The sequence below is a fragment of the Megalobrama amblycephala genome, linkage group LG13 (assembly GCF_018812025.1).
Source record: "Megalobrama amblycephala isolate DHTTF-2021 linkage group LG13, ASM1881202v1, whole genome shotgun sequence".
In the NCBI taxonomy this organism is placed as follows: domain Eukaryota; kingdom Metazoa; phylum Chordata; class Actinopteri; order Cypriniformes; family Xenocyprididae; genus Megalobrama; species Megalobrama amblycephala.
In genome coordinates this window covers 36,217,909-36,230,185 of record NC_063056.1, presented here as the reverse complement: position 1 = coordinate 36,230,185, position 12,277 = coordinate 36,217,909, and the positions used below count along the sequence as shown (strand labels likewise).

The 12,277-nt window shown below is 34.8% G+C and overlaps 1 protein-coding gene across 1 annotated transcript in view; it reads right to left on the bottom strand.

Annotated features, from left to right (window-relative positions):
• sv2a (synaptic vesicle glycoprotein 2A) overlaps positions 1-12,277 on the bottom strand; it is a 46,992-nt gene that overhangs the window by 3,450 nt on the left and 31,265 nt on the right. The window contains exons 3-12 of the mRNA XM_048153458.1: positions 11,110-11,290; positions 9,755-9,906; positions 9,188-9,321; positions 8,981-9,070; positions 8,194-8,304; positions 7,533-7,621; positions 7,286-7,450; positions 4,418-4,551; positions 2,069-2,272; positions 1,795-1,954 (exon numbers count right to left, since the gene is read on the bottom strand). Of these exons, the coding sequence (XP_048009415.1) occupies positions 1,795-1,954; positions 2,069-2,272; positions 4,418-4,551; positions 7,286-7,450; positions 7,533-7,621; positions 8,194-8,304; positions 8,981-9,070; positions 9,188-9,321; positions 9,755-9,906; positions 11,110-11,290 (1,420 nt within the window). The remainder of the gene's footprint in view (positions 1-1,794; positions 1,955-2,068; positions 2,273-4,417; positions 4,552-7,285; positions 7,451-7,532; positions 7,622-8,193; positions 8,305-8,980; positions 9,071-9,187; positions 9,322-9,754; positions 9,907-11,109; positions 11,291-12,277) is intronic.

Here is a 12,277-nt window from a genome sequence, read left to right as displayed (position 1 = left end):
AAAAAGATTAAAAATTACATAAAATGGATGTGTCTATCCATCTATGCTTTCAACCTTCTATCTATCTATATATCTATCTCTATACTATACTAAACTCTGGGGACGGTACTGTTGTGAAATGTTTTTGAAAGAAGTCTCTTATGTTCACCAAGGCTGCATTTTTTGATCCAAATACAGTATAAACATTAATATTGTGAAATATTATTAAAATGTAATTAATTCTTCTGATGCAAAGCTGAATTTTCAGCATCATTACTCCAGTCTTAAGTCACATGATCCTTCAGAAATCATTCTAATATGCTGATTTGCTGTTCAAGAAATGATCTATCTATCTATCTATCTATCTATCTATCTATCTATCTATCTATCTATCTATCTATCTATCTATCTATCTATCTATCTATCAAAACATTTCTAAAATCAAATGTCCTCTTAGGGGTGCTAAAGAACACACATTGTTAAAGGTGCCGAAGAACGTGTTTTCAAAAGATGTAATATAAGTCTAAGGTGTCCCCTGAATGTGTATGTGAAGTTTCAGCTCAAAATACCCCATAGATTTTTTTTTAATTCATTTTTTTACCCGCCTATTTTGGGGCATCATTAAATATGAGCCGATTCAGCCTGCGGCCCCTTTAAATTCTCGTGCTCCCCTCCCCCAGAGCTCACGCTTGCCTTGAACAGCATAAACAAAGTTCACACAGCTAATATAACCCTCAAAATGGATCTTTACAAAGTGTTCGTCATGCAGCATGTCTAAACGCGTAAGTATGGTATTTATTTGGATGTTTACATTTGATTCTGAATGAGTTTGATAGTGCTCTGTGGCTAAAGCTAACATTACACACTGTTGGAGAGCTTTATAAAGAATGAAGTTGTGTTTATCCATTGTACAGACTGCAAATGTTTAATAATGAAAATAGCGACGGCTCTCTTGTCTCCGTGAATACAGTAAGAAACAATGGTAACTTTAACCACATTTAACAGTACATTAGCAACATGCTAACGAAACATTTAGAAAGACAATTTACAAAAATATCACTAAAAATATCATGTTATCATGGATCATGTGAGTTATTATCGCTCCATCTGCCATTTTTCGCTATTGTCCTTGCTTGCTTACCTAGTCTGATGATTCAGCTGTGCACAGATCCAGACGTTAATACTGGCTGCCCTTGTCTAATGCCTTGAACATGGGCTGGCATATGCAAATATTGGGGGCGTACATATTAATGATCCAGACTGTTACATAACAGTCGGTGTTATGTTGAGATTCGCCTGTTCTTCGGAGGTCTTTTAAACAAATGAGATTTATATAAGAAGGAGGAAACAATGGAGTTTGAGACTCACTGTATGTCATTTCCATGTACTGAACTCTTGTTATTCAACTATGCCAAGGTAAATTCAATTTTTCATTCGATGGCACCTTTAAGCAGGCACATTCAACATATTTTCTTAGAAATAATGCATAGGACTCTGTGGCAGAACCACTGAGACTTCATTCATTTTGACTGAGAATTTTTAGATAGCCCCTAAAATATGATGTATTTGATCTGCACTGCAGTGGCAATGCAGCACAAAATTGCTGACATACGTTTGATCTATTAATCTTTCTAATCATTTTCATTCATTATAAAAAAATATTAAAGAGACTGTCCATGACAGTTATACATTTTAAAGTGTGGTGCAACGCGCAAGTGTAAATACTTACTGAGCTCATTGTTTTAATACAATGCAGAGAGAAAAGGGGGCAATTGTGGTAGATGCAGTAATCACAGAAATATGAACTTGGCCCACCTCTTGTCCGAGGGGTACAGCTCCACCGTTAGTACATCCAGGGCATTCCATGATGCAATGCTGATGCCCCCAAATAGACAGAGCAAGGCGATCATAGCGGATTCACTGTTTCCAAACGACAGGAAGAAGCAGCTGACGCAGGAAATCACACTGGAACCCGCTGCACCAGAGGAGGAGAGAGAGAACAAATGTATACAAATTATTTTTTTTGCCTCATATTCAATGCTCCAAAATTTGTTCATCTCTGATGCAACTTTTTTTTTTGTTTGTTTACCCAGCATTCTTAGACGTCCAATCTTGTCCATGAGCAAAGCAGACACAATGTTCCCAGGCAGGACAGCAAGTGTTCCAAGGAAGCTGACGAAATATATCATGTAGGCGTTGTTCTCGTCGCTGAAATCCAGCATACAGCCCTCTTTGTTATGCAGAAAGGTGCTGTTGATGAGTTTGCTGTTGATCAGCCGGTACTTGAACAGGTCTAGAAACAGATGAGGGCTCTTGTTAACCAACACAGCAGCTATCCCTCCACAAGAGTTAACACTTCTAGGTCAGACTGCTATAACAATCAGTAGATCGATGACATCTTTATGCATGCGTTCTAAAGCATTGAGCTACTTAGAAGGCTTAGAAGAAAATTGCATTTCTGACATTTTGGCTCTCTACTAAACACACACAGGATATGGATATATGACATAGATATATTCACAGACATGGCTTAAAGGATTAGTTCACTTCAGAATAAAAAATTCCTGATAATTTACTCACGCCCATGTCATCCAAGATGGTTGTGTCTTTCTTTTTTCAGTCGAAAAAAAATTAAGGTTTTTGAGGAAAACATTCCTGGATTTTTCTCCATACAGCGGACTTCACCAGGGTACTACAGGTCTAAATTGCAATTTCAATGCAGCTTCAAAGAGCTTTACATGATCCCAGCCAAGAAATAAGGCTCTTGCTTGGCGTAGTTGGAAAGGTCACGCGTGACGTAGGCGTATGTCACGTGTGACCTTTCCAACGTGATTACGTAATGCGTGACGCATCACAGAGCAGTGCAAGACGAGCATTTGTGGTTAAAAAGTATATAATTTTTTTTTTTTTTTTTGACTAATCATTTCATCAGACAAGACCCTTTTTCCTCGTCTGGGATTGTGTAGAGCACTTTGAAGCTGCACTGAAACTGAAATTTGGACCTTCAACCCGTTGAACTCCAGTGAAGTCCACTATATGGAGAAAAATCCTGGAATGTTTTCCTTAAAAACCTTAATTTCTTTTCGATTGAAGAAAGAAAGACATAAACATCTTGGATGACATGGGGTGAGTAAATTATCAGGAAATTTTAATTATGAAGTGAACTAATCCCTTAATCCCTGTTTACACCTGGTATTAGGGTGCATTTTGGTCGATCGGATCACAAGTGGACGACACTAAATACAGGTGTCAACGGGGTCTAAAATGTTTTAAGTATGACCACTTCCAGAGGCATTCGTAAACACATTCGACCAAATTGCTTTCGCAGTGTAGATGCTCATGTGGTCGAATGTGTTCGAAACACCACAAAAGACCGCATACTCTCCGCCTACTGACCTAATGCATAAACATATGGGAAGCACGCGCTAACCAGACGGGATTTAAACTTTGTCGGCTGAAGACCCGAAAAATGTACCAAGCACAAAGTTCTCTCACCATTCCTGATTCTAAATTGCACAAGCTTATTTCGTCCATTAGATCAAAATATCTGGAAAAAATCCATACATTTACCTGCCCATAGACCCTGCCCTTGAATAATTCAGAACAGAAGTGGTTGAAAGTCTATTTGTGATGCAATCGACCAAAATGCATCTTAATACAGGTGTAAACAGGGCCTAAAATACATGTTTGAGCTGTTTTAACTGAAAGTAACTTGCACTGAAATATCTTAAAATGTCAGTGCCACTGTTTTGTCTCAAGATGCACACCAGTAACGTGGCATGTTTGTAAAAGCGACTTAAATATCCTTATTTAACTAAGGCCTACTCCTAGCTTAATCTAAGCCATGTCTGTGAAACCAGGCCATAATCTCTCACTTCACTGCCATTGTGAATTGATTTATTCATTAAGCTCATTGCAATACATTCTGGGATTTGCCTACCTTTTGAAACAGCAATATGATGCATGTGAGGGAATGCAAGAACTGATCAAATTCACCTTAAATGCAATGAAAGTTGCAATGAAAGTAAATGTAAAAGTTAAAATGCTGTCTATGTAGGCAGATTACTAGGTTTTGCAACAGAGCTTTTGTTTCTTAGTTTCATCATTCATCTGCAAGCTGCGGTTAAGAGAAACGATCTTAAAACGCCCAGGACGACTGAATCAGGAAAATCAGATTGTCATAGACAGGCAGAGGAAGAATCTGAGCTGGTGTTGCTAGGATACCTGAAACATTTTCAATGCATTCAATAGCTCTAGAAACTGAGGCCATTTTAACCATAGCAAAACATGTCTTCTTATAAAGGACCGTATCTTTGAGTGACTATGCCTTGAATCCAAATATTTTATACGTCTGAATGCGTCGATCACATTCAAAAACATTCAACAGCAGCGCTATATTTATTTATAGCCAGGAGGGCGAAACCTGTGGTTTTCTCACCAGTGTTGTAGAAGAGGGTGGAGATAAAGGTGCAGTTTCTGAAGAAGGTGTTGCTTGACGTGATATCCTCAAAGTAGCATTCCTCAAACAGGGAGTCTTCAAATACCATAGACTTCATCTTCAGATTCAAGAACCTTTAATGGCAAAGAGAAAGAGAAAAAATCCTCTAAGAAATTTGTATTGCTTAGAGGTATTCAGATTTCATTCAGCTTCCACAAATATATATAAAGATAACCGTATAAAGGATAAAGCTGGTGCAATCACCAAAACACGTTTTGTCCTGCAGTAAACATGAAACATTATTACATAAAACAGATATGATAAGCACCAATAAATAAAGGGAAATAAAGTAATACACATTTTGAAAATGTATATGCTTTTAAATGTTTCTCCTATAATTCTGTAGGAAAATTCAAAATAGAAACAGATAAGACGACTACTGGTGTGAAATAAGAACATAGAGTTAAAGGATTAGTTCACTTTCAAATAAAATTTTCCTGATAATTTACTCACTCCCATGTCATCCAAGATGTTCATGTCTTTCTTTCTTCAGTCGAAAAGAAATTAAGGTTTTTGATGAAAACATTCCAGGATTATTCTCCTTATAATGGACTTCAATGGCCTCCAAATGGTTGAAGGTCAAAATGACAGTTTCAGTGCAGCTTCAAAGAGCTTTAAACGATACCAGACGAGGAATAAGGGTCTCATCTAGCGAAACGATTGGTCATTTTCGAAAAAAATTTAATTGTATATATGCTTTATATAAACAAATGATCGCCTTCTAAGTGCTTCCGCCAAAACCGCACTTTCGTATTCTTCAAAAAGCTTGCGCTGTATGTCCTACGCCTTCCCTATTCTACTTACGGAACGAACGCAGCACCAATTCCAAGTATTTCTTTTCGACTGAAGAAAGAAAGACATGAACATCTTGGATGAAGGGAGTGAGTAAATTATCAGGAAAATTTTATTTGAAAGTGAACTAATTCTTTAAAGACTACTAGGGTCTTTTGCTCAGGAGAAAATTGAGAAGCCAAAGTAAAAGTCTCCATCAGGTCTCTATTTCATCTCAACGCTCTCTAGTAGAAACAATTATGATATTAAATAGATCTTCTATGTTGTGCATGTTTGGAAACACTTTACTATAAGGTTTCATTTGTTAATATTAATTAACATCAACTAACAATGAACAATACTTTTAGAGCATCTATTAATTAATGTTCACCTCAACATTTACTAATACATTATTAAAATCAAAAGTTGTATCTGTTCATATTAATGTACTGTGAACTAACATAAACAAACATTTTTTTATAAGCTAACATTACCAAAAATGAAATGCTGTAAAAATATATTGCTCATTGTTAGTTCATGTTCATGTAGTTAATTCATTAACTAATTTTTTTAAAGTCATTAAAGCGGCATGTTAAACACATATAAGAAAGATTAGATGTACATAGAGCATACTGCCTAGCTGATTAGCTGCACATAAACTAGATTAAGTCTTTCCCACAAATCTAGCTGAAGTGGAACAGCTGCTAATAATTGGGACACATTATTTGAACAAAACGGTAACACACTGACTGATTAATGGTTCCATAACAGAGCTTGAGGGTGATCACACTATCACAGGCTTCACATGAAAGCGTCTGAAGGACAGCAGCTCTGTTCTGAACTCCAGTCAGTGAGTTGCCTTACTGTTTACATACTGTAGGCTGAACTGAAATGAATGAAATAGACGTATATTTAAACTATCTGCCATCTGGTGATTTTTAGAAATACATTCAGCTAAAAAACTACTAAAAATAGTTTTAAATTAAATTTAAACTGTTGCCTTGGTAACTAACTGAAATAGGTTAGTTTGAGTTAAAGTACTAAAATTACTAAAACTTCAATAAAAATAAATAAAAAAATGACTTAACAAAATTTCCAAAATATAAAAATGAAAAATATAAATTATAAATACAAAATATAAAAATTCTATTTAAAGGGAAAGTTCAACCAAAAGTGAAAATTCTGTCATTAATTACTCACCCTCATGTCATTACAAACCTGTAAGACTTTCGTTCATCTTCGAACACAAATGAAGATTTTTTTAAAGAAATCTTTTTTTTAAAAAACCTTTACAACTACCACTTTCAACCCTCAGAAATGTAGTAAAGACATCATTAAAGTAATCCAGCAGTTTAACCTCAATTTTATGAAGTGACATGAGTACTTTGTTTGCGCAAAACAAAAAGAAAAAAAAAGTAACACTTTACCATTTACCAATACAGTACATGCGTATTGCATCGCTTCATAAAACTGAGTTTAAACCACTGAATCACATGGATTACTTTAATGATGTCTTTACTACCTTTCTGGGGCTTGAAATTGGTAGTTGCTTTGGTGTCAATGGCACAGAAAGCTCTCAGGTTTCATCAAAAAGATCTTCATTTGTGTTCTGAAGATGAACAAATGTCTTACAGGTCTGGAACAACATGAGGGTGAGTAATGACAGAATTTTCATTTTTGGATGAACCCTTCATTTCAAAATATTAATAAATACAATAATAGTATATATATAAAAAAAACACTGCATATGATGCTTTAGATTTCGGCCCAAAAGAAGTTGTCTTCACACATATGATGCCTTAAAATGCTGTCTTGGTAGTCAGCTGACTTGGAACAGAGACAATAATTTTGTGTGGGACATTTTAAAATTTTCTTTTCTATAAAACTATACAATAGCAATCAAATTTACATTGTCCAAGTTACATTCTTCCCAAAAAAAAAAAAAATAAAATAACAAAAACAGAGGCATGTTCAAAAGACACTCAAGGTTGTTAAGCCATCTCTATTTCCTGAAATATGTTTGTGAAGAGCTCATACTTGTTGTTGAAGTACTCTCCATTCCGGTGGATCTGGTTCTCCAGAGTGAAGTTAAAGGTCACATGCTCCACTTTCTCTTTGATGAAGACCTTTGTGCGTGAGGAGTACTCTTGTTTCTGCAGGTATTTGATCATGTCAGGGAACCAAACGGTCAACCCGTAGTAGCTGGAGGCAGAGAGAAACAAGCCATGAAACAACGCAGAGGGACAAGTCATTAGATGGTCTGGAAAAGTTCAGGGCAGTTTACCTGAAGGACATGGAAAACCACACGGCCATCATCATGTAGGTGATCCTCCGGTACTCTGGATTAAACACTGTCAGGAAGTTGCCCCACACCTGGAAACACAACATAAAAAATGGAGTTTGATGTATGACACTGTAAATACAATGATTTAAAACAAAGATTAATGGAGTCTGTTTTACAAGAAAATACTATTTCAGCCTTTCTACTTCAAAATTTCATGAAACGAAATGCATTGCTATAATGCAACGCTGAATTTTCAGTATCAGTGTCACATGATCCTTCATTTGAATTTTTTTGCCATTTTGTTTTGTGCTTTTTATAAGTTTATTTTTATAGTTCTTTTCAAATATTACAATTTACGTTACACTTATTTTAATTTATTATTTATTTAGGAACTTTAGTTCACTTTTGGTCAATTTAATTCATCCTTGCCGAATAAAAATATTAATTTCATTCAAAAAACCTTTTGAACCATAGTGTACAGCCTGTTTAAGGTTAGGGTCAGAGAAAGGCTTAAAAATGGTTATGTACAATTAAATGATGAATTTTGGGTGCAAAAAACCTTGACTGATATAAAATAAAATGGTAGAATATGTCCCCTGTAGACCATTTCAAACTAAAGTTTTTTTATGGTGGTAGTCTTTTTCATGACTTTGTACTCTACCTGGTGGAAGAGGTTGGTGAGCTTGATCCTCCAGCGCTGGTGCCAGGCTGTGGCTTCTCCACCCATATCAACCAACTCATCCATCTGTTTCACCGTCTTTATGGTGGTGACCTGGGGATTTCACAGCATGCTTGAGAAAGTGCCTTGATACTTTACTGATATTCTCAGTTTTGTTTTGGTAATTGATAGGAATCTACTCATGAAGAGTCTATATTTAGGAGATATATATGTATCAATACAATATACAATATAATCCTGGGCAAAAAAATGGGCCAAGCCCAAAATGTCTAAACACTAACATTTTTAATTTTTGGTTTGTGCTAAGTTACTTTATCTACAGTATTTGTGCAATTCTTGCTAATTTCCTGACTAGTGATTTGTGATTAAAATGATTAAGACCATTAAAAGACCACTAAATATTTTGCCATTTTTGGCTTGTCCCATTTTTTTCCCCCAAGAGCAGGATCTAATTAAGTAATACAATGCTAATTTACAATGCTAATTATAGTTATAGAATATATAAAATATTTTAATACACAATATAATATAATAATACACAAAATATTTAAATGAAACATGTTTGCATACTTTACATGTAAATAATAACTTTATTGACCTTCATTAAATGTGCATGAAAGCCAATTTGACTCCCAGTTAAGCAATTTAAATGGAAACCTATTATCGTGACTGCATACTTCATTTCTAATTCATATTGCGAAATTAAAATCCCCACAAATCACTGTCCTAATGTTATTGTTCTTTCTGAAGGAATGAGGGGTGTACTCACAGAGAAAACCCTCTCTGGGTAGCCCTTAGCCCTCATGTTGGTGTCATGGACCTGCTTCAGAATCATCCAAGCTTCATCATGTTTCCCGTTCTGTTAAAACATACATTGCATTAATGTCATCTTTGATTAGTAGCTTATTCTGCACTTTTTACATACAGAATTAACTAAAAATCACTGGACAAAACAGGGATGTGGGACGTCACTAACCTCCAAGAAAAAGCGTGGGCTCTCTGGCATGGTGGTCAGCGCTGCAATAGCAGCGACGGAGGGAAACGCACACACCAGCACAAACACTCGCCAGCTATGAAACTGGTAGGCTGATCCCATCTGGAAGCTCCAGCCTAGTTTAAAGAAAAGGCCACGTATTAGTGAATTAACTTCTGTCATGACAATTCTCGGAGTGTTTAGCATGGTAGTGGATATGACAACGCTGCTGCTACTGTTGGTTTTTGCCTATTCATGGCAACTAGGCATTCAAACTCATTCTACTTGTGAAGAGAAGTTGATGAGATTTATAACCTCTTTTTGGATTGTTCTTACGTCCCTACAGTCTTTATTGATCACCACATGACACGATAATTAGTGGATTTACTTTCTGTGACATCTCCGTCTAAAGTTACCGGTTCAGTCCTCTCTGGAGTAACCTGAGGTTAAGTGACTTACTCAAGGGCACAGTGGTGAGTTAATGGATCTACAACCTTTCAGCTACCAGCTGAGATCAATTATCCATTAAGCTACAGTATACCACCCCAACGATGTAAGAGTGATGGTTACCGTAGTGAGGAATGATGGCCCAGGCCATGGCAGCAGCGTAGATGCCTCCAATCATCCAGAACATGCAGAGCCAGCTCAAGTGCTCACCACGCTTCTCTTGAGCCAGAAACTCAGAGTAATATGAGAACACAATGGGAATAGAGCCACCGATCCTACAGCATGAAACAGAGACGCACTCAAATATTAGGATATTGTGCATCATTTTTTAAAAATTAAAATATCTCATTTAATATTAAACATCAAAAACTCAAACATCAAATACATTTCTAAATTTGAATTGAGCTAGTAAAAAATTCAGTAGACTTTAAATGAAATGATAATATTTTTGGTTTATTTAAATGCTGCTAGCATAGTTTTTAAGTACTTTTTTTTTTTATTTCTTTTGCAATATAAACATACTCATACACACAGTATATGGGGGATTTCCAGAATTATTAGAAGATATTTCTATAAATCATTTGTTTAAAATGACACCTATATATATTTTTTATATATTTATATATATTTATATATATATATATATATATATATATATATATATATATATGTTTTATTTTTTATTTTTTTTAAATAAGTAGTCCATAAGTTATATAAGTATAGTTGCTATTGGTAATAAAAACTATTAAAAAAAAAAATATATATATATATATATATATATATATATATATATATATATATATATATATATATATATATGTATATCATTTTTTTTTTTTTTTTTTAAATAAGTAGTCCATAAGTTATATAAATATATAGTTATATATATATATATATATATATATATATATATATATATATATATATATATATATATATATATATTTTTTTTTTTTTTTTTTTTTTTTTTTTTAAATAAGTAGTCCATAAGTTATATAAGTATAGTTGCTATTGGTAATAAAAACTATTAAAATATATATATATATATATATATATATATATATATATATATATATATATATATATATATATATATTGCACCTTGGAATTAACTCAAATAAAAACAACTTAAAGTAGAAATACTACTAATATTACTAAAACCTAAAAATACATTAAAGCAAAAAAGAAATATTAAAAAACTAATAAAAATGACAAAAGCACATAAAATCACTCAAACTTACACTAAAAAATATAAATAAAATATATAAATAAATATAAATAAAAATACATAAACTTTTATTTATTTTATGGAAGAACAGATATTTTGAAATGCGCTAATTTATTTAAACTATTTTGATGTTATCTAACTATTTTTATAAAGTTATCTAAAAGAAAAAAAGCTGAATTTTGTTCTACCCTCACATGTAACACTCATTTTAATAATAAATATAAAAGAGACAGTGGAAATGTGCATTTACCCCACACCGGAGAGCAGACGACAGAACAGGAAAGAGCTGTATCCTTGGACAAAGGAGGAAAAGAAAGCAAAGACACTGTTGATGGAGAGAGATATAAGAAGGGTCTGTCTGCGCCCGATTCTGTCAGCCAGACCGCCCCACACAAAGGCACCCACCATCATACCCAGATACACAATTAGACCTGTGAGAGAAAGACAGAGAGAGAGAGAGAGAGACAGGGGGATCAATAACCATACCAGCATCCTGTCCAAATCATACAGCATCAGATCAAGATGACTCGGGTGATACTCCATACAGACAGTAAATCAAAGTGACCAATAGAGCAGTATGTAAAATTACATTTCTGGAACTGGCTCATGTTGCTAGAGCTACAGGAGCTAAAATACGATTAAAATGTCAAAGTTTTGCTTCTTTTGTACAGTGTAATGATTTCATTGTTTTGTGTCTGAGAGCTCAAATTCATTTTGTTCTTTTGTTCGTTTCAGAGGTTTCCTTTGGTTTAGAGAATTCACACAGACTGCTGAATGACGATTCTTTCACAGCTCCACCAGCAGCTGGTCATGTGACTGAGAGTGTGAACGCAGACAGGCGGCACCCGGCAGCACCACAGCAGACTGCTCGCGCCGCTGGCATCGATGTCCTGCCACGCCAATGATAAAGCAGTGCATGAATCGTCCATGGATACAATATAAATGACCCATGGAAATTGATATTCCTCAGATGATGCTCCTTCACATCTGAGGACACATAATTGAGATTTCAGTTATGTTTTTCACACTACATTTAACTATAGATTCATATTTTTTTACACCGTGGGTCTTGTTGGCTAAGCTAAGCAGGGCACCATCATCCAAAACACAATGGCTCTGTTACAAAACCTAGTGAGCTGTCTTACTGTTTTGCAGACTATGTAGGCAGCATACTACCTGAAATGGAAACCACTACATAGACGACTACTCTGGGTCATACAAATTTCACTCCTTATATTATTCATATCTCTCTCTATATAGACTACCAGTCAAAAGTTTTTGGAATAATTTACATTTTTTTATGTTTTTGAAAGGAGTCTCTTATATTATATATATATTTGGGGTGTAAAGGTACATGTATTCGGCCCACTGTACGGACATCGCAGTTCGGCGCATGTAGTCAGACAATGAATACAGTC